The following is a 27,413-nucleotide window of genomic DNA, read 5'->3' as shown; positions in this document are numbered from 1 at the left end:
TGTTCTTTTTAAAGTTCATCCTCACTACAGATTGAAACCTACATTCAGAAATTGAGCTCCAGTGTGGGAGCTTTAAGAACTCAGCCACAGGGGTAGTTAGTTACCTGTCCTGAGGAATAAGCACAGGACGCTATGTGCTTGTGTGCAGAAGCTGAGTGAGTTGAAGATGATGGGTGTTAGGTGATGGCTTCTGTCTTAGTGGTCCTTGGGCTAATCATCTTGAAGAGCATCACTGGAGGGTGCTGCAGCCACCCCAATCCCCACTGGGGGCAGAGGAAGGTAGAAGTGTCAGCAATCAAAGGGTCTACAGGAGTGAATGATCAGGGCAGAAAAAATAAGCTGGTGGAGAGGAAAGGGGGTATTGGATGTGCTGGATCATTTCCATTTTTAAATAACTTTTTTGGGGGCCACATCCTGTAGCATGTGGGGTCTTAGTTCCCCTATCAGGGATTGAGTCCATGTCTCCTGCATTGGAAGGTGGAGTCTTAACCATCAGGGAAGTCCCATTCTGGATAATTTCCATTTGCCTTTCTAGGTCCCCGTTCCCCCAGTCCCACTTCTTTTTGCTCTGGGAGGTTGACCTGTATGGACCACGTGTGCATAATATGGGTTATATCAGTGACCCCCTTGTAGTCTGGCTTCTAGTTGGGTTCAGCCAATGGGACATCAGCAGATCAGAGGGAGTAGGGAGGGTGAGGTGGAGATATTTATTCCTCTGACTTCCTGCCTGTACAGTCATCACATGGGCTGTGTTCCTAAACCAAAGGTCCTAGCTTAGCTTCTGTCAGGTGCTCCGAGCTCCCTGTCTGTCCCTGGATCCTTCAGGCCTGGGCGTGCCAACTGCACTCCCTACTTGTCCCCTGACGTTTCTCTGCATCCTGCACACAGCGCCCTGGAGCTGTCTACTTTAGGCATATCATCTGTTCCCTGCAGGACCTTGACTGGGGCATCTGCAAAACAGCCAGATACTGGGACAGGCTGAATAAGTGCTAATTCCAGTGGTTGCAGAAATAATTTTCATGACCAACTCCTGGCAGGACCCTGCACATGACTTTGTGCTAGTTGAAGTGATCAGCACAGACTTGCTCAGAACGATTTATTTTTCCAGATGGTTAGAGTTTTCAGCAGTAGACAAAACTGGCCTTGCATTGTTTGTTACTTTCTAATGTATGTAAGTTATATATTTTCTTTTGGAAAGGTGTTTTTTGTTTTGGGCACGTTGCTTAGGCTGTTATTGTTTAGTTGCTAAGTCGTGTCTGACTATTTTAGACCCCATGGACTGTAGCCTGGCAGGCTCCTCTGTCCATGGGATTCTCCAAGCAAGAATACTGGAGTGGGTTGCCATTTCCTTCTCCAGGGATCTTCTTGACTGTTATCAAATGAGTAAATTAATGCCTTAAGGCCACACTAGTTTTTATACACCATCTAGGGAGGCTCTGTGCCTGGAGGGTGAAACTTGGACAGTCCTGGGTTCTAACTTTTTTTCTCATTTGGCTAATTTTGTGAGCTTGAGAAATTTTTTCAACTTCAGGGGACCTGAGTATCAGTACTTCCTGATACTTAAAGTGTTGTATGAGGATTAAATGAGGTAGTGTATAGAAAAGCTTGGGCTTCTCAGGTGGCACTAGTGATAAAGAATTGCCCTGCCAATGCAGAAGACACAAGAGATGCCGGTTCAATCTCTGGGTCGGGAAGATCCCCTGGAGAAGGGAATGGCAACCCACTCCAGTGTTCTTGCCTGGAGAATCCCACGGACAGAGGAGCTGAGTGGGTTACAGTCCATGGGGTCACAAACAGTTGGACACAACTGAAGCGACTTAGCACATATAGAAAAGCTTAGTTGCCCCTGTGCCAGACACACAATAAATACTCTCTAAATAGTAGTTATTATTAAAAACTCTCATTACTTTTGGGTTCTGTGAATGAAAAATATAAAGTTTCCAGCTTGTGCATTGTTGCTGTTTGCACATGTTCTGTGCCTGGGAAGCTTTTGAAGCCTAAATTCTGGTCCATTGTTAACCTAAACCCTCCAGTTTGATGACGGTTCAGGGTGTGGCAAGATCCCAGCCAAGTGAAATTGGAGAGCTGGCATTCTGAGGGTGGTTGTTTGTTTCCCCTGGAAATAGAGGGTGGAGATGTAGAGCCACTTGGTCACAAAGCTGATCATGCGCTTTTGTCCTCTGGCTTGTTAGCCAGAACTTGGACATTTGCTTTCTGTTCACCGACCTTTGAGAAAAGAAGGTGGTAAAATGGACTATAAAGCTAGGAGGAGAAAGGGAAGGAGGGGACAGATCTGACAAAGCTGCTTTGATGGGTGGTGAGGTGGACCATGCTGCTCTCCCAAGCTGATCATTGGGGAAAATAAGAAAAATGTAGAAATAATTTACAAAGAAGAGCAGCACGTCCTAATGAGGTGAATTCCAACAGCTCTTAAGATTTATTATACAAGCACAGTTGTCCCTCGGTATCTGCGGGGGTCAGGTTCCAGGACCCCTTTGGATACCAAAAGCCTCAGATGCTCAAGTCCCTTATATAAAATGGTGTAGTATTTGCATGTAACCAAGGCACGTCCTCCTGTGTACTTTAAATCATTTCTAGATTACTTCTAATACCTGCTGCTGCTGCTAAGTCGCTCAGTCGTGTCTGACTCTTAGCGACCCCATGGACTGCAGCCTACCAGGCTCCTCTGCCCATGGGATTTTCCAGGCAAGAGTACTGGAGTGGGGTGCCATTGCCTTCTCCATCTTCTAATACCTAATACAATGTAAATGCTATGTAAATGGTTGCCAGTGTTCAACAAATTCAAGTGTTTGCTTTTTGGAACTTTCAGAAATGAAAAAAATTTTTTTTCAATTTCCAGTTGGTTGAATCCATGAAGTGAAAATTGAGGATACAGAGGGCTGACTGTATTCCATGAACATTTTGAAATTGAGAGAATTAAAGAGAAGACACATTAAACCACTTGAAATCTCGTACTCATAGATTACTATAGATAATATTTTCATGTTTCACCTTGTGGATTTTTCATATGCATCTATATATGTAAATTCAAAATTGGATTATTTTATATGTGGCTCTGTAACCTGCTCTTTTCACGTGTATGTCCTTCTGTGGCAATGAATAAAATCTTAAAAAACTTTTCATTGATGTATAATTAACATGTAGCATTATGTTAGTTTTAGGTAAACAACATAATGATTTTATATTCGTATGTATTGCAAAAGGATCACCACACTAAGTGTAGTTAACATCCATCACCATGCATAGTTACAAAATTTTTTTTCTTATGATAACTTTTAGGATTTTACTTTCTTAGCAGCTTTGAATAATGCAATACAGTATTATTAGCTATAGTCACCATTAACTATATTCACTATACAGTATTTTATTAACTGTAGTCATGTATTATAATGCTATACATTACATAATTATAGCAGAAATCTTTTTTTTTTTAATGACCATAGAGAATTTATTATATGTATTTGTCTTATATCCAACCAGTGCCACACTCTTGGACTTCTAAGTTATTTCCAGCATTTCGTTATTATAAACCAAGCTCTGTAGTTATTTTCTTAAACACAGTGTCTAAAACCCTGTGGGTGTCTCTGCCAGTTTATAAGGTTCAGTTCAGTTCAATTCAGTCGCTCAGTCATGTCCGACTCTTTTCGACCCTATGAATTGCAGCATGCCAGGCCTCCCTATAGGCAAAATTCATGCCTTGGAATTTTTTATATTCCCCAAAGCCCCTAGTAAAGTCTCCTAATTGGCACCCCCTTGTTGCTGCTAAGTTTGGCATTGAAGAGGATGAGAACTTGGATTGTAGCCATGATTCCAATATTTATTTTCCTGCTTCAGATCATCACCGGTTAGCCTTTAAAACACATTTATTAGTGATTTAAAGATTACTTCAGACTTTCAGTCACCTGGAATAATTATGTATAGTAATACTGGCATAATCCTGAGGTTTTCAGAGCCCTTTTCACATTCTTATATTATACGGATCTTGTGATGGCTGTCATTGTCACTCACATTTTGCAGTGGAAGAAACTGAGATTGAGAGAGTTCAAGTGCCCTTCATGCTACACCACACTACATCTTTCTTTAATTTCGTGACTTAAAAGAAAATAAAGGCAAATTAGTAACAGAAACAAAATCAGGGACCTAGAAAATAGACTGGTGGTTGCTAAGGGGAAGGGGGTGGGACAGGATAGGAGTGGGAGTTTGGAATTAGCAGATGTAAACTGGTGTATATATAGGATGGATAAACAACAAGGTCCTACTGTGTAGTACAGGGAACTAGATTCAGTATCCTGTGATAAACCATAATGGAAAAGAAATATGAAAAAGAATATATATCCACATACAGGTATATGGGCTTCCCAGGTAGCTCAGTGGTAAAGAATCTGCCTGCCAGTGCAGGAGACACAGAAGATGTGGATTCGATCCCTCTGTTGGGAAGATCCTCTGGAGTAGGAAATGGCAACCTGCTCCAGTATTCTTGCCTGGAAAATTCCATAGGCAAAATTCCAGGAGCCTGACAGGGTGCAGTCCATGGGGTCGCAAAGAGTCGGACATGACTGAGCGACTGAGCATGCACACTTGTGTGTATAACTAAGTCACTTTGCTAATCACTTTGTTAATTACAGAAGTAATTAACACAGCATTGTAATTCAACTCTGCTTCAATAAAAAAAAATTTGAAAAAGAAAGTATAAATTTGCACATTAGTATCTGTGATGTTGCTCTTAGGTACCAATCGCATAGAAATGGAGTAAATGATTCTTTTTTTAATGGAAGAATTGGTAAGCTATTTTGCCACAAACTTGACATATATATTATTTAAGCCATAACATTTTGAGAACGATCTTTATTTGCTTTACACAGCGGTAAAAATGATATACATTGTGTGTGTGCAAGTTCAATCACTAAGTCATGTCCAACTCTTTTGTGACCCCCCTGGATTGTAGTTCATCAGGCTCCTCCATCCATGTAATTTTTCAGGCAAGAATACTGGAGTGGGTTGCCGTTTCCTACTCTCTGTTTTTTTTTCTAGAGAGAGTTATGCTGATGCTTAACTGACTAGATTTGCTGGCAATATTCAAGGTAATTTAAAAATCCCAACCCTGCAAGTACTGTCCAGTGAAGACGTTGCCTGCATCAGTAATAGATCTGTGGGTCTGTTGCTTGGCAGGGACCTCACTGTGTCCATGGGTACTTTTTGACAGGTTGGCTTCACTAAGGTTGGCTTATTTATACTCTTCTTCTCTCTCCTTCCCCTTTGGGTCTCCAGCTACGACAGAGACTCCACTTTCAACGTGTTCGTGGGAAAAGGACAGCTGATAGCAGGGATGGATCAAGCTCTGGTTGGGATGTGTGTAAATGAGAGGCGGTTTGTGAAGATCCCTCCAAAGCTGGCCTATGGAAGTGACGGCATTTGTAAGTGTTTGTTCTGTACTTGTGAAAACATTTGCTGAAACAACCAGAACATTTGCTGGCTCTTCAGTCAGGCAGAATAGAGAGTCTTTGGAAGCTTCAGGTAGCGGAAAATGAGAAGCAGTAAACACTCACACACGGCTGAAATTTCATCTGCAGTTTATTTATTCTAGATATGAAAGAAGTGTTATTAACACAGGTATACTGAATGTTATTCTTGTTGAGAGGAAATTTTTGTTTTTTCTTTAAGTTTCACTGGGAGGGAGTAGTGGTTGGAATAATGGACTTTGACTACTATGGTCCGGGTTAAATCCCTGGTTGGGGGACTGAGATCCTACAAGCTGCAGGGTGTGGCCAAAAAAAAATTTTTTTTTTTTTTCATTTGGAGGGAACATCACTCATTTTGGAATTGTGTGTGACCTCTTGAGCCCTTCTGGCTTCCATTCACCTTGGCAGCATCCTTGGTGTTTCTTTGAAAGGTGGCAGCTTCTCAGTGTGAGCTGTCTTTATTTTCTAGCTGGTGTGATCCCCCCAGATTCAGTGCTTCATTTTGATGTACTTCTGATGGATATTTGGAATTCAGAAGATCAGGTTCAGATTCACACTTACTTCAAGCCTCCCAGTTGCCCTCGGACCATCCAGGTATCTGATTTTGTAAGATACCACTACAACGGGACATTCCTGGACGGGACACTGTTTGATTCGAGGTAAGCCCTGCCATTTGTACTAGTACCATTGAAATGCCCCTTAGTTCCTTCTGTCGCATCCACTTTTTATGGCCTTGGAAAAACCAGGAAAGGGACTCGTTCCCAGCTGCTCTGTGATTGGGAACAAAGGTGCATACCTGCCTTTTCTCCAGGGATGGGTATGAATCCATTGGTCAGCTGAGTTTGAGCTGACCAAAAATCAGCTCAAATTTTAACAAAAATCTTTTGAAGGATGAGTTAGAGGTGCCCTCATGGTATGGAACTTCTCCCTTTTCTCATTGGTTTTCAGTCACAATCGCATGAAAACATATGACACCTATGTGGGAATTGGCTGGCTGATCCCTGGAATGGATAAAGGGCTGTTGGGGATGTGTGTGGGAGAAAAACGCATCATCACCATTCCTCCTTTTCTGGCCTATGGAGAAGATGGAGACGGTAAGTCCTTCCCATTCTTCAAGCTACTCTCATCTGTCTATTTCTTTTGCAGTGGTTGGTTTAACTTACTGTGTGAAACCCACCAGAACTTTTGGTCTAGACTTGCAGTGTCCAATAGGGTAGTCACCAGCTATATTTAGCTATTTACATTTAAATTAAGTTAAATAAAAATTTAAATTCTCTACCTTGGTCACACTGCCACAGTTCAGGTACTTAAAAGCTACTTGTTGCTGAGAGCTACTGTACTGGACAGGCACTCCAATCACTGCAGGAAGTTCTGATGGACAGTGCTAGTCTAGGTCATCTGCTGACTGATGGTTAAGATGCAGAAATCTCCATCTATTCACGGTCATTTTTGTTATTAAGTAAGCCGTCTATCATTGCCTCAGAAGCTGTAACCTTAGGCACCAACCTCTCCAACCTATGTTTTCCCTTCTGTGAAATGAGATTTGAATTAGATAGTCTAAAGGTTGTAGCCATCAAGGTAGAAATTCAGCTTATGTTGCAAAATTGTCATTTTTTTTCACTGATTTGTACCTCCTTAATGGGTTTTACCTGTGGCATTAGCTCCATGTGAAACATGCAAAGTACTGATATAATTTTAGAGGATACATTAATTTGAATTCGTGTCCAGTTTGTAGTTTCACTATGGAGGCAAGTGGTAAACTATTTACTAGCTGATAGAATTTCTTACCCATGTTTGAATTTCAGGCACATTTAATCACACTGACAAGCTGACACAACAATGAGACCTTCAGGCATTTAAACAAACTGATATATGTAGTTAAGAATAGAAATGAGGCATTCCTGGAGGCATTCCAATGGTTAGGGCTTCAAGCCTCCACTGTAGGAGGCATAGGTTCCATCCCTCATCAGGGAACTAAGATTCCACAAGCCTCCGAGCAGTGTGGCCAAGGAAAAAAAAAAAAAAAAGAAAGAAACGAAAATGTGATGCTATTTAAGAAGTTTACTGATAGTGGTACCCAACTTCTAATAACCCCCTAATATAATGTTTTCCAAGCTATGTTTCCTGGCCCTAGGTCTGTATACAGAGCAGGAGAGGGGAGCCTTCTATCCTGTTGACTTCCACTTTAGGTACTTAGGATCTGCAGGAAGTTTCTTTAAAAACCTTCTAAAAGAAAAATAAAGCAGCTTGAAAACAGCTACTGTAAATATATCTTAATTCTCCCCTCCTCAAAATATGTTATTATCTTATTGATACTCACATTGTGTCATCCTTGGCTAGTAGAAGTTTGTTCCCCTTGACTCTCAAATCCTTTTGTCTTCATCCACATGCATACGATGTACGGGATAAAACAAGATGCCTAGCCTGATGTGAGGAATGTTATTCATTTATTTTAAACAAATAATTGCTAATTTAAATATTTAAAATAAATAGTTTATTTAAAATAGTTATTTTTAAATGCTTTATACTTTGACATTCTGCTCAGCTATCCAGGCATAAATTTAAGTAGGTGAATTGTATGGAAATTAAATCTCAATAAAGTTTTAAAGGTCAGTTTTCATTCCAATCCCAAAGAAAGGCAATACCAAAGAAAGCTCAAACTACCACACAATTGTACTCATCTGTCATGCTAGCAAAGTAATGCTCAAAACTCTACAAGCCAGGCTTCCACAGTACGTGAACCATGAACTTCCGGTGTTCAAGCTGGATTTAGAACAGGCAGAGGCAACAGAGGTCAAATTGCCAACATTCGCTGGATCATCAAAAAAGCAAGAGAGTTCCAGAAAAACATCTACTTTTGTTTTATTGACTATGCCAAAGCCTTTGACTGGATCACAACAAACTGTGGAAAATTCTGAAAGAGATGGGAATACCAGACCACTTGACCTGCCTCCTGAGAAATCTGTATGCAGGTCAGGAAGCAACAGTTAGAATTGGATATGCAACAACAGACTGGTTCTAAATTGGGAAAGGAGTATGTCAAGGCTGTATATTGTCACCCTGCTTACTTAACTTATATGGAGAGTACATCATGAGAAATGTTGGAATGGAGAAGCACAAGCTGGAATCAGGATTGCCAATAACCTCAGATATGCAGATGACATCACCCTTATGGCAGAAAGTGAAGAATAATTAAAGAGCCTCTTGAAAGTGAAAGAGGAGAGTGAGAAAGTTGGCTTAAAACTCAACATTCAGAAAACTAAGATCATGGCATCTGGTCCCATCACTTCATGGCAAATAGATGGGGAAGCAATGGAAACAGTGACCAACTTTATTTTTTGGGCTCCAAAATCACTGCAGATTGTGACTCCAGCCATGAAATTAAAAGACACTTGCTCCTTGGCAGAAAAGTTATGATCAACCTAGCTGCTGCTGCTGCTGGTGCTAAGTCACTTCAGTCGTGTCCGACTCTGTGCGACCCTATAGACGGCAGCCCACCAGGCCCCACCGTCCCTGGGATTCTCCAGGCAAGAACACTGGAGTGGGTTGCCATTTCCTCCTCCAGTGGATAAAGTGAAAAGTGAAAGTGAAGTCGCTCAGTCGTGTCCGACTCTAGCGACCCCATGGACTGCAGCCTAACAGGCTCCTCCGTCCATGGGATTTTCCAGGCAAGAGTACAGGAGTGGGTTGCCATTGCCTTCTCCTGCTGCTAAGTCACTTCAATTGTTTCTGACCTAGACAGCATATTAAAAAACAGAGACATTACTTTACCAACAAAGGTCCATCTAGTCAAAGCTATGGTTTTTCCAGTAGTCATGTATGGATGTGAGAGTTGGACTATAAAGAAAGCTGAGCACCAAAGAATCGATGCTTTTGAACTGTGGTGTTGGAGAAGACTCTTGAGAGTCCCTTGGACAGCAACCAGGGACTGGAGATCCAACCAGTCCATCCTAAAGGAAATCAGTCCTGAATATTCATTGGAAGGAGTGATACTGAAGCTGAAACTCCAATACTTTGGCCACCTGATTTGAAGAACTGACTTGTTGGAAAAGACCCTGATGCTGGAAAAGACTGAAGGCTGGAGGAGAAGGGGATGACAGAAGATGAGATAGATGAATGGCATCACCAACTCAATGGACATGAGTTTGAGTAAACTCCGGGAGTTGATGATGGGCAGGGAGACCTGGCCTGCTGCAGTCCATGGGGTTGCAAAGAGTTGGACACGATTGAGTGACTGAACTGAATTGAAAGTTGTTATAAAAAAAGCAAACATTAAGGTAGTACCTAATAATGCTAGAAAAATTTAAACACAAGGGCTTCCCTGGTAGCTCAGACGGTAAAGAATCTGCCTGCAATGTGGGTTTGATCCCTGGGTAGGAAAATCCCCTGGAGAAGGAAAGGGCAACCCGCTCCAGTATTCTTGCCTGGAAAATTCCATGGACAGAGGAGCCTGGCGGGCTACAGTCCATGGGATCAGAAAGAGTCGAACACGACTGAATGACAAACATTTTCACTTCACTTTCAGGGTTAAGTGAAACTGTAAGGGGTTCTATTTTCTATTAAATTAAAAGATAGAGAAAAGTACAAAAGATTAACATTCTACACACACCCTCCCATACCCACACCTGCAATTGAGGGATTGATCACACCTGGCATTCCAGAGGCCAACTTGGCAGCCCACTTTCAGCATATTTCACCATTCCTCTGAAGGGAAGGAGATGGGGGGATGGTTCTGCAACAGAGACAGCTGAAGGAGCACAGGCTTGGGATGCCCAGTGGTTCACTTGCCCAGGCCTTCTCCTTTTATGGCATAACAAATGGCAAGTAAGAGTGTTGACGGAGGTGGTTTGTCAGGTCACTAACTTCCTTTTATCCCAGAGTCCTGGGTTTAGAGTTAGGTATTGGTGGATGTTGACCTCTGCAAGAAGAGTTAGGGCCCAATAATCTCTTCATGTGGATTATCCCATTGCACATATTCAATAAATCCTCACTGCCAGGAATATCCAAGAGAAGCAGTACCACCCTGAAATGCGATAGACATGATTTGAGGACTATTTCTATTTTGGATTGTGGGTGGCATTTTTTTTTCCCCCCTCTTAGCTAACTTTAGTTTTGTTTATATGTTGTTTTGGATGCATTTAAAGGAGTGAATTTTTGCCTCTTTAAAAAATTAGCTGCGAGTTCCCAGACAGAGAACAGACTTGTGGTTGCCAAGGGGCGGGGCGGGGGCGGGGGACGCGGTGGGAAAGGAATGGATGGGGAGTTTGGAATTAGCAGATGGAAACTATTGTGTATGGAATGAAGGGGCAACATGCTTCTACTGTATAGAACAGGGAACTACAATCAGTGTCCTGCAGTAAACCATAATGGAAAAGAATATGAAAAAGAATATATATATGACTGAATCACTTTGCTATACAGCAAAAATTAACACATTATAAAACAACTATACTTCAATAAAATAAATTTTTTGAAAATTGACTGAGTTCCGAAGAACAAGTCTAGGTAGTGTTCTCCAGAACCATATCTGAGCTTTGGAATGTCTGCGATTTGCATCTGTACACAAATAGAAGCCCACAGAGGTATGTATTTGGGTTTGCATGTGGGTGCATGACCACCCACACAAGGTCTTGATTTGCAAGCACAAGCATAGAAAATGTGGTCACAGTGGTCTCCATGTCATTAATATCGGTTTGCTCCTGTTTCTGAGGAAGCCAGGCTTCAAATTATACCTGTCAGCCCACGATTGGACACCATAGTGAGACAGAATGTTCCATGGGGAACCACCCAAGACGTGAAAGAACATTTATTTCCTTGGCTTGAAAACTTCAAGGAATGTGTAACACCAATGCTGTGGGTGTTGAATTGTAGTTACAGTACTTCCTAAATCTTGTATCCTGATTTCATCATCTTGCTTCATTCCACTCTAGGGAAAGACATTCCTGGTCAGGCATCTCTGGTGTTTGATGTTGCATTATTGGACCTCCATAACCCTAAGGATGGCATTTCCATTGAGAATAAAGTAGTGCCTGAAAACTGTGAGCGGCGAAGTCAAAGCGGGGACTTTCTCAGGTATCATTACAACGGCACGCTCCTGGACGGCACATTCTTTGATTCCAGGTGAGCAAACAGGGTCCTTCACTGACCAGAACATCTATTAACTACAGTTTACAGCTGGCGGGACCATGATCTGTATGCTTGTCAGTGCTGATCTGAAGTTAGTATTTTCATCTTCCATATAAGTTTGTATTGTTTGATACTGAATTCCTTCAGAGGCTGTTAGAACAGTCTCCCTGGGCTCTGTAGGAGATGGGTCTGCAGGAAAGCAGGAGGGCTCATGCTAACTCCCACCACCCCTGTAGACCGTGCTCAACTATCCCAATACAAACCCAGCTCTCGAGTCTGAGACGGGAAGTGACTGGAAGTGAAGTCCAGGCCGTAGGATGGAAAGAGAACAGACCTGGTATCAGGAGACCTGGATTCCAGGCCCTGTATGTGGTGCACTGAGGCATTTAACCTCGCTGAGCTTCAGTGTTTTGCCTGTTGTTAGCTCCTTTCTCAAAGAGATGGTTAGATTAAAGAGAGAAGGTGGGTGGAAGCGCTTTGCAAACTGATGACTTATCTGCTGCAGGAACTGTTTGACTGCATTATGCTCCTCCCATCCTGATACTAATTAGGAGGCTAATTACTGAGCCTGTCATTACTCAGTTTTGTATTGTTTATCACGCTTAGCTTGCAGTCTTGATCAGGCAACAGGCATTTGGTTTGTGTTGTTTGGGAGACACTCCTTTAGCTTCCTAGAGAGCAAACAAGTAGTGACAGCAGTCTTCTTGTCTCTCTGAGGTAAGAGACTTCCTGTTTAATTAGTCATCTGGAAACATTACAGAAGAATTTTTATATGGTATAATTTTATTTGCATAATTCATTTTTCCTGCTCCTAGGATCCCTTCTTTTAAATTTTTCATTTGATTGTTTGGAAAAAGGCAATAGTTACATTGTTCAAAATTAAAACAAAATATACATTAAGATATGTTGTATTAATCACCCCTGCCAACGTTACATCCCCTTCTCCACAAGCCACTTAACCACTTTTATTAATAAGTTTCTTTTCTTATTCTTCAAGTGTGTGGATTTTTTTCTAATGCAGATATAATCAAATACAATTGTTATATTATTAATATCTTCTCCCTTTATAGAATATAGCATATAGAATACTATATGCACACATATATAACATTATGTATTATATATCCATACGTAACATAATGCTATGTACTATATGCACTATTCTGCCCCTTGCTTTTTTTCACTTGGGGACTTTTTCCATATTAATGCATCGAGAGAACTCATTTTTTTGTCTGTGTAGTGAATTGGGTGACCATACCATATTTATTTAACCATTCCCCACTGATGACACTGAGTTGTTTTTATTCTTTTTCTATCAAAAAAATTCAGTGTGTCTGTATGTGTGTGTTTGTGCACATGTGTGTGATTAGTCACATATGAGCTTCGTTCTGTCTTTTATTCCATGGAATTATATTTCTAGTTGAAAGGCCATTTTCCAAGTAGATACCAGATTTCTTCCCTTATTATTGGAACCACAGTTTTCTTAGGTTTCAAACAGATTTCCATTTTAGTATACTTGGATCTAACTTATCCTAAGAGCTAAGTAATATTCCATTATAAAGATTTGCCTTAATTTAGTAATCAGTCCTCATTATTTTCTACCTTCTGATGTTCTAAGTAGAGCTGCAGTACTTACTTTTGTAGTAAAATCTTAAATAATATAATTGTTTCCTTAGGATAAATGTCTAGAAGAATCTCTAGATCTAAGGTTATGTGTATTTTTACAGCTTTTGATATAACTACCAAGCTATCCTTAAGGAAGGTTTTACATCACTAAGAGTACCCCATTCCCTGCAAACTCAGCAACATTAGGTATCATTTATAAATTATTTTTGCTAATTTATAGGAGAAAAATAGAATTTTATCATTTTATTTGGAATTTATTTGATTGCTATTAAGGTTGAAATTCTTTCAAATGTTTATTGACTATTTGGATGTTTTCTTTTGTGATTTCCCTGGTTGTGTCTTTTGCCTGTTTTTATATTGAGGATATTGGCATTTGTCCTTTTCTTATTAATTTAGATCTTGATACATTAAAGATATTAACTCTTTTATGGTTGCATATTGTTGAAGGCATATTGCTTATTTATTTGCATTTTAATTTTGGTTATGTGATTTTTGATCTGTTTTAAATATAACCTTTTATGTTGTTAAATGCATTCCCCATCTACTTTATGGCTTCCTTTATTCTTATGTAAATTCTTACACATATATATTCTGTTTTGGATAACTTGCTAAAAGTCTCTCCCCTTGCCTAGGGTATATAAATATTTACCTGTATTTTCCTCATGCCTTTCTCATTGTTTTTTTTTTATCCTTTAAAATATTCTCTATTAGAATTTTTATTTGAGAAACTCTTATGTTCTTATTGTATAAGTGAAACAATGCAAAGATATTTAGTAAAATGTAATAATTTCACATCAACCCCTTCCATTTTCACCACTTGAGGCAAATATTAAAAACCTTCCACAGACTCTCTCCATGCTTGTAAACTCTTTCATGTTTAAATCTGTAATCCATCTGGAATTTATTGTGGTGTTCAGTATGACCATAAGGATCTAAATGTTTTTTCCCAGATGGTTAGCTAGTTTTTCCAGCACTATTGAATAACTGTCTTTTCCTCACTCATCCAAAATCTGACATTTATTATGTACTAAATTCTTATATACACTTTGAGTCTTGGTCTAGAATTGTTATCCCTTTCCAGTGATCTAGCTATTATTCCTGGTTCACTATCACACCTTTAGCTATGGTAACTTTTTAATTTGTATGATAGAGAATATTCTTTTTCTCTTTAACCATCATTTTTTTTCCTATTAAGTGATACATTGACATGATTTAAAATTCTAGAAGTATAAAAGGATAAACAATGAAGAATTTTCCCCCTCTCCTTGACCATTAACCTCCTAGTTCCCCTCTTCACAGGGAACTAGTGTGATGATTTAATAGGTCTTCCATTCATATACAATGAAATGCAGATAATTATGTAGATAATCTGCTTCCTGGCTGAGGAGAGTCACTTGATACCGTCATTTCTTCATGCCCTGTGGCTCTGTGGTCCCTGAGGGGTGTTGAGAAGGAAGAGCCCCTCACAGCTCTGCCTTTTCATCTCCCTGGCCCCATTGCTGGCCATTCTCTCTGAGGCCATCATCCTTGGGCTGTGTTTGATGAAGTGACACTGATATCAGGACAAGCTTTTTGCCACATCTGTGCCATGTAAGGGTGGGTAATGGGCGCAGATCATTGCAGTTCAGTTTGGTAGCAGACCTGACATATGAAGTTTTATTATTTTATTCTGGAATCATCAGGCTTTGGGAAATTTATCCCTATTCTCTCCAAACTCATAGTGTAATCAGAACCAGAGAGGTTCGATCTCTCCACTGAGCGGAATGCTTGGATCTCCTGCCAGAGACATTGAGAAAGGCAGGTACTCAACCGGAGGTGGCTTGATGAGCAGCAATTACAGCAGGGCGGGTTCATCCAGGCCCTGGTGGAGACTGGAGAGTTAAACTGCTCTCAGTACATATACTACTTTTCTGGCAGTCCAAATATTCATGTCTCACATAAACAGGCGTTCTCCTCTTTAGAGAAATTCTTAATTTCTTTCTAATTTTTTTCCCTTTTTTGGCTTTCCTTTGAAACTATATAATAGAGTAATAAGAAACTTTAAAACTTCTAAATAAAACTGTTTACAAGAGCTAACAGAGAAATTCTTGGTTTCTGTTAAAGACCTCTTGATGCTTTTTGCATTGACTAAACATGGTCCCCAAGAGTACAGTCCTGTTTCCATTAGCTACATTCCTGCCTGGTTGCTTCTTGTAACCTGCATCCAATTCATAACCTGACTAAAGCCAAGTGCTGGAGGGCTTCTTTATGTGAGCATTTCTGCTGGAAGCTGCTGCCACGCCGTGTGGAGCCTTGTTCACCATTTCAGGGGAGCATGTTTCCTGGCTTGTCCTCCGGCTCTAGGGTGCACCGCACCTCTGGTCTGGAGGCCTCCACGCTCTGGCTACTTCACGGAACCTGTTCCACAGCGGCTGCGGCGTCCCTTGTGACCAAGCTCTTTTCCTCTTTCCCAGCTACTCGCGGAACCACACTTTTGACACGTACATTGGGCAGGGCTACGTGATTCCCGGGATTGATGAAGGTTTACTTGGCGTCTGCATCGGAGAGAAGCGGAGGATCGTGGTCCCCCCTCACCTGGGGTACGGTGAGGAAGGAAGAGGTGAGCTCTGGGTGCTTCTAGGATAAACTGAGAGCACTAATTGCTGCTTCCACAATGCTTGGAATAGGGCCTCTTGAGAGCCAAAGCATAGAAACTAAAGTCCAGCCTCAGACTTGAATGCTCAAATATAACTCTAGTTTCTAGAGGTGCTCTGCCGTTTCTCCTTGTTACCCCTGCCCGTCTTCCTTTTGAAAAATTTAAAACTACATCAGAGTTGAAAGAACTGTGCAATGAACTCCACTTAGATTCACCAGTTGTTAACATCTTGCTATGTATTTATTTTTTCTGTATGTGTAAAACTATATTTTCTCTTTGTTGAGCTATTTGAAAGTAAATGCCAACTTCCACTTCTTTTGTTGAAGTATATTTGACATATAACATGTGTGCATTTAAGGTGTACATGCTATTTTGATATGTTTATATATTGTAATGTGATTGCCATCGTAGTGATAATTAGCACCTCTATCATGGTGTGTGTTCAAGTCGCTCAGTTGTGTCCGACTCTTTGCAACCCCATGGACTGAATAGCCTGCCAGGTTCCTCTGGCCATGGGATTTCCCAGGCAAGAATACTGGAATGGGTTCCCATTTCCTACTCCAGGGGATCTTCCTGACCTAGGGATCGAACCTGACACAGGGATCAAACCTGAGTCTCCTGCATTAGCGGGGAGATTCTTTACCACTGAGCCATCTGGGAAGCCCTTCTGTTATGGTACACAGTTACCATTTTTTGGAGGGGGTTGGGATAATTGATAATGAGCAAGTTTGATGATTATAATATTGTTGTCTGTATTTGCTATACTGTGCATTGTATTTTGGTTTTTGTTTTTAACAACTTTATTGAGATATGCCATAAAATTCACCTATTTTTAGGTATACAACTCAATGACTTTTAGTAAATGAACTGAGATGTACAATTATCATATTAATCCAGTTTTAGAATATTTGTCACCCAAATAGCAAACTTTTAAAAAAAATCACACAGATAATATGTGTTGACTTTAGAAATCAACAATAAAAATTTCCCATAATCTCACCAGCCAGGAATAAGCATTATTAATGTGGTAGATGGAATAGTGGCCACAAAGACGTCCATGTCCTAATCTGCAGAACATGTGAATATGCTACTTTATATGGTAAAAGAGACTTTGCAGATATAATTAAGGTGAGAGTCTTGAGATGAGGAGGTTTTCCTGGATCATCCAGATGGCCTTAATGTACTTCCTAGGATCTTTATACGGAGAAGGCAATGGCACCCCACTCCAGTACTCTTGGCTGGAAAATCTCATATACGGAGGAGCCAGATAGACTGCAGTCCATGGGGTCGCTAAAAGTCGGACACGACTGAGCAACTTCACTTTCACTTTTCACTTTCCTTCATTGGAGAAGGAAATGGCAACCCACTCCAGTGTTCTTGCCTGGGGAATCCCAGAGACGGGGGAGCCTGGTGGGCTGCCCTCTATGGGGTCGCACAGAGTCAGACATGACTGAAGCGACTTAGCAGCAGCAGCAGGATCTTTATAAGAGACCAGAGAGAGGAGAAAATGCTAGGCTGCTGACTGAGAGGCTGGAGGAAGGAGGGTGACCTTGAGAAGCTTGAAAGATGGGAAAACAGATTCTCCCCTGAAACCTCCAAAAGAAACGCATCCCTGCCAATAACTTTAGTTTAGACTTTGACCCCTGAGTTATAAGAATACATTTCTGTTGTTTTAAGCCACCGAGTTTGTGCTAATTTGTTACAGCAGCATTAGGAAACTAATACAGCCATAAAGTGGTTGTATACTTCTATATCTTGAGTATATGTGAATCTGTATCAGTAAACGGAAATACATATCCATTTACACTAATAAATACTGACAAAATTGTGATCATTTACACATATTACTTTGTAATTTCTCTTTACCTAATTTGTTGTGAACAATGTTTTATGCCAACAGGTTGCATAGAATTTTAATGGTTGCATAAACCATATTTATGCAAATATGCATATCTATTCCAAACCATATTTCCTTTCTTTTTTCTAATATACCAGGAATTTTGCTAACTTAGGAATAGTTGATGCAGTATTATTTTGCTTTTGTGTTCTTTTGGCTGGCCTAGCTGGCTGTACATATTCATTTCGTTAACCCTCTTCTGACTTCTACCACTGTATCTATCATATGGATTTCAGAATTTTCCCAGTAGGATTTGTTTGAGAGGTCTAAGAAGCCCCAGGTTGGTTGTATTCTTTTCCCTGACTTAAATTTCTGTTATAAAGCCACAAGAAATCACAGCTTACGATCTTAAGATCATTCAACAGGCCTTACTTCCTGTCCTGTTTGTCTAGTGTCTTGATGGTCTATTTTTTTGTATTATGTAAATGTCTGTGCTGTACTAAGTCACTTCAGTCGTGTCCAAATCTGTGCAACCCTGTGGACTGCAGCCTTCCAGGCTTCTCTGTCTGTGGGACTCTCCAGGCAAGAACACCTGAGTGGGTTGCTATGCCCTCTTCTGGGATCTTTCCGACCTAGGGATTGAACCCGCAGCTCCTACACCTCCTGCACTGCAGGTAGATTCTTTACTGCTGAGCCACCGGGAAGCCCCATGCAAATATCTACTTCTAGACAAATACATACAGGAATAAACAAATACTTTCAGAGTACCCTGTTTTGTTATGCCCTTAGAACTAATTCTTCCTTTCCCTAAGAAGAATATGCTGTTGGAAAACATTTGGTTAAATTATTTTTCTCCTTTTGGCCTTCTCTTAAGTATAAGATAGTTTTGCAAAGAATTATATAAAGTTCTGGGAAGCATTTGAAGTCTCATAAATTTTCTGGGCATGAGGCTGCTTCACCCTGAATCATGTGTTGCCACGGAGGGAGGGGCACCCTGGCAAGTAACACCCAGGTGCTTGCTCTTGCACAGGATCTGTCTCTGACCTGTTGGTTAACAAGTGCCTCTAGCCTTCTGCAGGCAATGGCACCCCACTCCAGTACTCTTGCCTGGAAAATCTCATGGATGGAGGAGCCTGGTAGGTTGCAGTCCATGGGGTCGCTAAGAGTAGGACACGACTGAGCGACTTCACTTTGACTTTTCACTTTCATGCATTGGAGAAGGAAATGGCAACCCACTCCAGTGTTCTTGCCTGGAGAATCCCAGGGACCGGGGAGCCTGGTGGGCTGCCGTCTATGGGGTTGCACAGAGTCAATTGTGTCCACAATTGAAGTGATTTAGCAGCAGCAGCAGCCTTCTGCAGGATTTGCACAGGACCTAACTTTAATCATGGAGGGAATGACCTTAGAAGGGTGTCAGGACACAGAGGAAGTCTGTAGCTTCCTTACCGCATACCACAGGGTCGGGAATATTTGCGGAAGGAAGAAATGCTGGGCTCTTCATGGGTTCTCCAACTCATCAGCATTTCATTTTGTTGCAGTTATGTTCTCTTACAGAGTTGACGGAGGGGAGGGGAGAGGCCTTCTGTAAAGGCTCTGGCCCTTTTTGCTGTCTGCTTTGTTCCATGGGGTTCAGCCCTAACTTTAGAGCACCTGGATATGTTCCCAACCCCGAAGTGGAGAATAAATTCTACTGCAGGGTTGTGGAAGCATCACTTCCTCAATGGTTTTCTGCCCCCCAACTTCCACATTACCTTTTTTAAATTGGAGGATAATTGTTTTATAATGTTTGTTAGTTTCTGCTGTACAACAGCATGAATCAGCTATTAGTATACATATGTCTCCCCCTCTCTTGAGCACATTTTCTTTTAAGCACTCTTTTTCAAAAGTTAAAAGAGAAGCTAATGTTTGACCCATACTCTCAAAGACTTCTCATATATGAGCTCGTTCAAACTTCAAAACAGTTCTCAGTTAAGAACATGAGGCCCAAAGAGGTTGAGTCATTTGCCGGAGGCCACAATAGCTAATTAGTATGGAGCTGAATTGGACCCAGGGCTCTTGCTGCCTGTGTCACACGAGGAGGGGAAGAATGCCTTTCCATTAGGCTGTGACTTGTTGATACCCATATATGGAGAACTGAGGACTCCAACCAGAAGTCCCAGAGCTCTCAGAGGAAACCCATGCTTCCAAGGAGTCGCCAAGCTTCCTTCTGACCCAAAGTGCCAGTCGGCTTTATTTTTTTGTCATCTGTGTCTCTTCTTGAGGAGGCTTATCTAGTGGAGAAAACTGACGACTACTTTTCTGCATTGGTTATGGGTTTATTCAAAGAGGAGGCTGGTTCCATGATGAAAAGCTGGATTTCAAGCTTGCTGGTAATGGGGAGGAAAATCATTTCCTCTACACTTCTAGGTTCTTCTGGCTGGTCTAAGAATTAAATTGATATGAGACAGATTAACAGGAGAAAATCAAAGTTTAAGGACATGTATATATGGGAGGAATCTAAGGAAACTGAGTAACTCACCAAAATGTTTGAAGCCCTCGCCTTAACATCACCTTTAGCTAAAGACAGAAGAGGATGTTGGGTGTAGTGTTTTCAGACTTCAAAAGGGAGGAAGGTGATTGACCTGGAGAAGGTAAAGCAAGTGTTAGGTATACAGATATTTGTTGGGCCACACAAACATTGGGACCTGAGAGAAATTTTAACTAATAGACTGCTAGTTTCCTCCCTGTCTACACGCCTAATTCACACTGTAGTTATCTATGGTATAGCTCCCCACCTCCCCTACCCCCGAACAGGTCCTCTATCTACATTCTTTAGGCAGTTAAGTAGGAGATAAAAAGGAGGGTTTTTGTTTGAGTCTTTTGGGTCTTGCTCTCAACTTGAAATAATCCACATGTCAAAGAGATGTTTTGGGGTGGTAAATTTTGCTTCCCTACACTGGGGAGAAGGGGCCACCATTTATAGGGGGAACTGTCATCAGGTTGGCTCATCATCAGTTACTAGGGGAACCAGCATCTGGCACAGGCCACACATGTAGGCAGTTACTGATTAAGCACTGTGATTAAGAGAATTGGACAGTGATGTGAGTGTTCAAGCAGGGGCAGTACAGAGAGCAAGAGAACAGCCATCTTGAATGTAGTTCAGTCATACAGTTGGCACAGGGAGGTTAAATTTGCATTGACCCAATGCCATCAGGTCCTTGTCCCTTTCTGGGCTTCATCCACATGCTTTCTTCAGAGAAGTTAATGGAACTGCTCAAGATGCAGCTTTCTTTCCCACCAATCTCCTATACCAACCATGGCCTGCAGCCTGGTCCTCTTCATGGAGATGTTCAGTTGCTCAGTCGTGTCCAACTCTTCACGACCCCATGAACTGCAGCATGCCAGGCTTCCCTGTCCTTCAGTATCTCTTGGAGTTTGCTCAAATTCATGTCTCTTGAGTCAGTGATGCTATCTAACCATTTCATCCTCTGCTGCCCTCTTCTCCTTTTGCCTTCAATCTTTCCCAGCATCAGGTTCTGTTCCCTGGTTGACTCTTTGCATCAGGTCGTCAAAGTACTGGAGCTTCAGCTTCAGCATCAGCCCTTCCAATGAATATTCAGGGTTGATTTCCTTTAGGATGGACTGGTTTGATCTCCTTGCTGTCCAAGGGACTCTCAAGAGTCTTCTCCAGCACCACGATTCAAGGGCTTCCTAAATAGCATCAGCTGCTCACTTACAGACCATTTAGCACAGTGTTCCTTAAACTTGGCTGCCCCTTAGAGGGGCAAAACAAAGCAACACAAAACCCCTGGGAAACAAAACAGAACAATACTATGCCTGGCAGCACTCTAGTTCAACTGTTCTCAAATGTTGGTGCATATCACAGAAGAGAATCACCTGAGAGCTAAAAGATTACAGAACCAAAGGTGCTGCCTGGGAAAAGCCCTGGCCCTTTGTATTTTCACCAAGTTCTCCAGGACGTCCTGATAGCACCCAAGACTGAGACAGACCACTGCACTAGATAAGCTAAATCTGAATCTTAGAGGGCACCCAGGTGATTTTTTTTTTCAGGTCATCATGATTTTTTCTTTTATTCTGTGAATGTGGTAAATTAATTTTTATTGTGGTAAAATGTACATATTTACCATTTAAACACTTTTTAAAGTTTACAGTTCAGTGCCATTGAATTTATTCACAATGTGGTATAACCATCAACATACCCAGAACTTTTCCATCATCCCAAACTCTCCATTACCCTCTCTCCCTCCAGCCCATGTGAACCGTCATCCTACTTTCTGTCTCCACGAGTTTGCCTATTCCAAGTGTCTCATATAATTGAAAACATACGATATTTGTCTTTCTGTGTCAGAGCATAATTTTTTCAAGGTTCATTCCCAGTCGAGTGTAAGGGGTGACCAAGATTGAGAAACCACTGAGATGGCTCCACAGCCACTCACCCCTGTTAGCATGTCCTGTTTCCTGCAGAGAGTGGCCCTTGACTCTGGTTTCTGAGCACCTTCCTATGGCAGTTTGCAGTACCTGGTTTCTATGGAAAAGATCTTGCATCTTGTTACTGCTCACATCAGCAACTCCCCATCACTAGTGAATATCAGGCACCTGTGTTCTGCTGTGGATGCACAAGCTTCTCTAATCACACCTTGGTAACTTCGGGCAGGTGTCTAAACCTGTGCCTCGGTTTCCTCATCTGTAGGTTGGGAATATGACTATAATGAGATTAAATAAACTAATACGTCTAAAGCACTTACAAGAGTGCTTGGTACTTAATAAGCACCTATCCATTAAGTATGTGTTAGAGAGAAAGCAGACAAAAAACAGAAAAGTACATGGTGGGAGTTGGAAGATCTGCGGGGTGAGGAGGGGCTGTTGATGTTCACGTATCTCTACTGAATTCTGTTGATAGCTGTGTTATTTTCTTGAACAAGTTATATATGAGTTGGTTTGCTTGTCTGCAAAATGCTAATGAAAATATTATACATTCTTGATTCTAAGTATTACTGTTTACAAATCTTTTACATTTAAATTCTGAAATGATTTGGCAAGTGTGGTTAACAACTGATGCCTCCCTAGAAGCGGTCATTAAATTCATGCAGGAATTGCTGTTCCTGAATTTATGATAATATTTACCCAACAAGGTTGCTGCAGAGATTTAATAAGAGAATGTATGTGAAAAATGCTTTGCAAAGTGTAAAATAGGCTTCCCAGGTGGCTCTAGTGGTAAAGGACCTGCCTGCCATTGCAGGAGATGCCCCCCATTGCAGGGGTCGGAAGATCCCCTGGAGAAGAGCATGGCTACCCACTCCAGTATCCATGCCTGGAGTATCCCATGGACAGAGCAGCCTGGCAGGCTATGGTTCACTGGGTCACAAAGAGTCAGACACAACTGAAGTGACTTAGCACGCACACACACACACACACACACACACACACAGTGTAAAACATTATTCACAGATGTGAGATAATGTTCTCAAAAGTGGAAGTGCAATAACTTTGTGTAGAACAGGATGTGTCATAAAGCACTTTGTGAACTGTTAGGTGTATATCTTAAGGGGTGTATATGGGCCAGTTTTAGCTAGGTATTTTCCCCCATGATGCTGATGCTGGGAAAGACCCTGATGCTGGGAAAGATTGAGGGCAGGAGGAGAAGGGGATGACAGAGGATGAGATGGTTGGATAGCATCACCGACTCAATGGACATGAGTGTGAGCAAGTTCCGGGAGTTGGTAATGGACAGGGAAGCCTGGCGTGCTGCAGTCCGTGGGGTCGCAAAGAGTTGGACACAGCTCAGCGACTGAACTGAACTTTCCCCCATGAAGTTACTGTTGTTTTGCTTCTCTTGAGCAGTGGTAGGGCACTAAAGTGATTTTAATTCTCTAACTGATTTTCTTATCTCACCTCTTCTAGCAGGAGCGGGGCAAGTGTTAATTTGCTGAGCTTTCGTTTTCTCATCTCTGATGAACTTAGCTGTAAGTCTTTCAGGCTTAACCATTCCACGGGGCAGTGGTGCACGGTCTTGACTTTTAGTCCAAACTGTGCTCCTGGCTGTGAACCCTGACAAACCTGCGCCTCAGCTTCCCCATCTATAAAACTGAGTTAGTTTACATTTTAACAGCCCTTCTAGCTTTGTTCTTCCAGCATCCCTCGGATTACATAGCTGGGTCCCTGCGTTTCTCACTGAGGTCTGTGACGAGTACCTGGTGACACGGGGCATCAGGTGTGCTGCTACTATTCTAATTGTCTGTGTCTGTCCTCTAGGGAACATCCCTGGCTCGGCCGTGCTGGTGTTTGACATCCACGTGATTGACTTTCACAACCCGTCAGACTCCATCAGCATCACCTCCCACTACAAACCCCCTGACTGCTCAGTGCTGAGTAAGAAAGGGGATTACCTCAAGTATCACTACAATGCCTCACTTCTGGACGGGACCCTGCTGGATTCCACGTAAGGGCAGCAGGGATCGGTGGGGTGTGAGCCTGGCAGATAATAGTCGGTATTCCCGTGGCCCCGCTTTTCTTTTCCCCAGATACTCATCGAGGGCTTTTATTTCCATGCCTTTGCACATCTTTGCACATGCCTTTGTGTATCTTAAGTGTACATCACTACTCCAGTACATTGTTCTAAGAGTTCCCTCTGAACGGTCTCATCTTGTCCCCTTGAAACTGTCTGAAAAGATCTCGTAACTACTGTCTTTAAAAATTAACCCACAGATAAAATCCAAGCTCCAGAGCCTCTCTGGAGGCACGTGAGGCTCTCTTGTCGGCTCAGTTCTGCCTCAGCAGTCTCATCTTCTGCTGAGGTCCATCTTCCGCCTCCCAGAGGTGCCGTGTGCCGTGGTGCAGGATGTGCACCACGTTCACCCTTCCTTCTGGCCAACCTCTGCCCTGGTCTAAGTGCCTTCCCTTTTCGCAAGGTCTTTGCCTAATTCCTAGGAAGAATCAACTGTTCTCACTTCTGTAGTCTCATAATGTTTTATGTATTACCTGCCTTTTAGTTGGGGGCTTCCCAGGTGGCTCAGTGGTAAAGAATCCACCTGCCAATGCATGAGACACAGGAGACGTGGCTTTGATCCCTGGGTCAGGAAGATCCCCTGGAGGAGGAAATGGCAACGCACTCCAGTATTCTCACCTGGGAAATCCCATGGACAGAGGAGCCTGGTGGGCTACAGTCCATGGAGTCACTAGAGTCGGCCATGACTGAGAGATTGAGCTGCATACACACTTTGTAGTTGTTTTTGTTTCTATCACTGTTGCTGGTCTGAACACCTTAGATACTCAACATGTTTATTCATCTTTTTACTCTTTACACTTAGCCCAGAACATAACGCAAAGGAAGTATTTTATAAATGTTAATTGAGATGAATCTAAAACCATATTACTAGGAATCAACAGTATATACTAGTATCATGCAGATAAAAGGAGCTTTGCTCCTTATGTATCTGAATCTTTAGATTATCTATGAAAGTAAAAGTCACTCAGTCATGTCCAACTCTGCGACCCCATGGACTGCAGCCTGCCAGACTCCTCTGTCCATGGAATTCTCCAGGCTTGAATACTGGAGGAGGTAGCTGTTCCCTTCTCCAGGGGATCTTCCCAGCCCAGGGATCGAACCCAGGTCTCCTGCATTACAGGCGGATTCTTTACCATCTGAGCCAAGGTAACATGCTATTCTCTTGGGGAAGGAAACATTTTCAGCCTTTCTTTGTGTCTCCATATAAGTACATCCATTTTTGTACTGAGCCTGGCTTAGAATCCTACGTTTAGTCTTAAGGAGAAAGAACAGCTTCATATAAATATGTGCTACTGCATTTATTCTAGATGGAGAGGGTCTTATCTCCTTCTCACCCATCCCTTTGTCTTCTAGCCTCAGGTGACAGAGTGTGGCCAGGTGTGGAGAGCTTGAGGGACATACTGCTCAGAGCGTTCTCTCTGGTGCTGTGAGACCTAAAGCATTTAATGTATTTCATCAGATCTAAAATGTGTTGGTTGTTAGAAGCATCATTTTATATATCTCAAGAAACTAAGAACGCTGTCAAAAAATAACAACATGATGTCTGTTGTAAGATGTATCCCAAATCAAGAGAAATTAAAATGTGAAAAAATGTGCATTACAGAATCAATGAAATATGCTCTAGCTCCTGGGGCCCAGATTTACAGGAGAATCTAGCTTACAACAAACTTCACTGCACTAATGATTAGAAACTTGTGGAGGACAGTGGGGAAGAAGCATGGCTTGCATTTGTTCTGGGTTCAGTGAACTTGTGCATGGGAAAACAAGGTTAGGACAGCCTGTAAGGCCGATGGCCAGCTGTCATTGCTGGGGCTGACATTCCTATTCTTGTTGGTCCTCCTACAGCTTTGGAAAGGGGAAGTGGGGGTGGGAAATGAACAAAGGAATTTCTTCTCTGGTGGATCAGGATATGCGTCTCTTGTGGGGTGGGGGAATCCGACTTCCTGCTTCTGAGGCCTGTTTGGCGGATGCACAATATTCTTACAGAGCATGCAGGAGCCACGTGACGCTCCTTCCTCTTCCCAGAGACTCCATCCTGAACCACGGGAGTCATTTGTGTCACGTGTACATTGACACGAAAGAGCAGTGTCTGGGCGGCCCTGCGGGTTCTCTCCTGGGTGGAAGTTTCAGAGTACCAGGGTCGTGGGAAGTGCGGCAGGAGAAGGCTTACCTGTGTGTGGGAGGAGCTTCTTCTGGAGGATGGGGTCTGGCCCCACCCCAAGCCCACGTGGGCGCTATTAACAGCTTGGCAGGTGCGGCTGTTGTTGCTCATTGATCGCGACTGGGAGAGTCTGTGATGGAAGGGAGAGAGGGGAACGTGGGTGGAGAGCCAGAGAGGGCTGCCTGTAGGCAGGAAGCAGGAAGCTTGCGGCGAATGGGAAGCCGGGAATACACAGAAGGAATGAGGAGAATGTCTGAGACAAAAACTGGCAAATCAAAAATAAAAGGATGACTTGAGGGAAAAGAATGAGCTGGGTTTTCAGAGATGACATGTAAAAACAAGTTGCTTGCTTACAGGGTTCTCTTCATGTGTGTTGAAACTGGCCTCAGAAAAGAATAAACACTTGTTATTTGATAACTCAATGAGTTCTTGGATATTCTGTAAGATTTTGAAACCCAATTGTCCCATGGGAAGTTGCCCAGGGTCCCTGGAGAGAGGCAGTGTGAGGGCGCCTCTGTGTTGCTGACAAAGGAGGGGTTGTGTTGGGGTAGGGCAGAGGACGAGCCCTCCCTCAGGCCTGGGGCCAAGACATCCAGTGTTCTGGGACGGGCTTTGTTTCCCTTTCACCCCAGGTAGGACAGATGCAAACGCTGTTTTGGCCCTTTGCCTGCAGGAGGCTAGGAAGCCTGAGAAGGGGAGGTGACCAAAGGGGCGGTACCTTCCTGTCACCACCTGGTGATGGATATCAAGGGGGCACCAAGATAGCCAGGAGATGTTTCTTCTTTGGATTTGAAGAATATTCCCATTGTTTGCTTTTAGGAAGTGATAGGAATGCATCAATTTGAAAATAGATTTACTTTCAGTACTGATTGAGGTGACGTTTATTTGGATTCCCTTGGGATTTTGGGCATCAAGGCTCATTAAAAGCATGGCCCATGTTAACTGTTATTATTCTGGAGTCATAGAGTGTTATAGGCACAAGCATGTCGCACTCTCAAGGCTGTCCATTTATTGAGCTCTTGATGCTTGCTCTCCTCCATGCC

The 27,413-nt window shown here is 42.3% G+C and overlaps 1 protein-coding gene and 1 long non-coding RNA gene across 2 annotated transcripts in view; one reads left to right on the top strand and one right to left on the bottom strand.

Annotated features, from left to right (window-relative positions):
- The window catches only part of FKBP9 (FKBP prolyl isomerase 9), a 43,638-nt gene that overhangs the window by 8,810 nt on the left and 7,415 nt on the right, over positions 1–27,413 (top strand). Inside the window, exons 2-7 of the mRNA XM_055590446.1 lie at positions 5,290–5,435; positions 5,950–6,139; positions 6,429–6,574; positions 11,411–11,600; positions 15,686–15,831; positions 23,957–24,143. Coding sequence (XP_055446421.1) covers positions 5,290–5,435; positions 5,950–6,139; positions 6,429–6,574; positions 11,411–11,600; positions 15,686–15,831; positions 23,957–24,143 — 1,005 coding nt within the window. The remainder of the gene's footprint in view (positions 1–5,289; positions 5,436–5,949; positions 6,140–6,428; positions 6,575–11,410; positions 11,601–15,685; positions 15,832–23,956; positions 24,144–27,413) is intronic.
- LOC129659235 (uncharacterized) lies at positions 19,878–22,295 on the bottom strand. The gene is made up of 3 exons (XR_008717899.1): positions 22,141–22,295; positions 20,223–20,325; positions 19,878–20,125 (listed from the first exon to the last, which is right to left on the bottom strand). It is a non-coding gene; the product is annotated as an uncharacterized LOC129659235 (long non-coding RNA).

This window comes from Bubalus kerabau, chromosome 8, assembly GCF_029407905.1.
Source record: "Bubalus kerabau isolate K-KA32 ecotype Philippines breed swamp buffalo chromosome 8, PCC_UOA_SB_1v2, whole genome shotgun sequence".
Classification (NCBI taxonomy): domain Eukaryota; kingdom Metazoa; phylum Chordata; class Mammalia; order Artiodactyla; family Bovidae; genus Bubalus; species Bubalus kerabau.
Note: the sequence above shows the minus strand (reverse complement) of the source record. Positions and strands in the feature narration are given on the sequence as shown.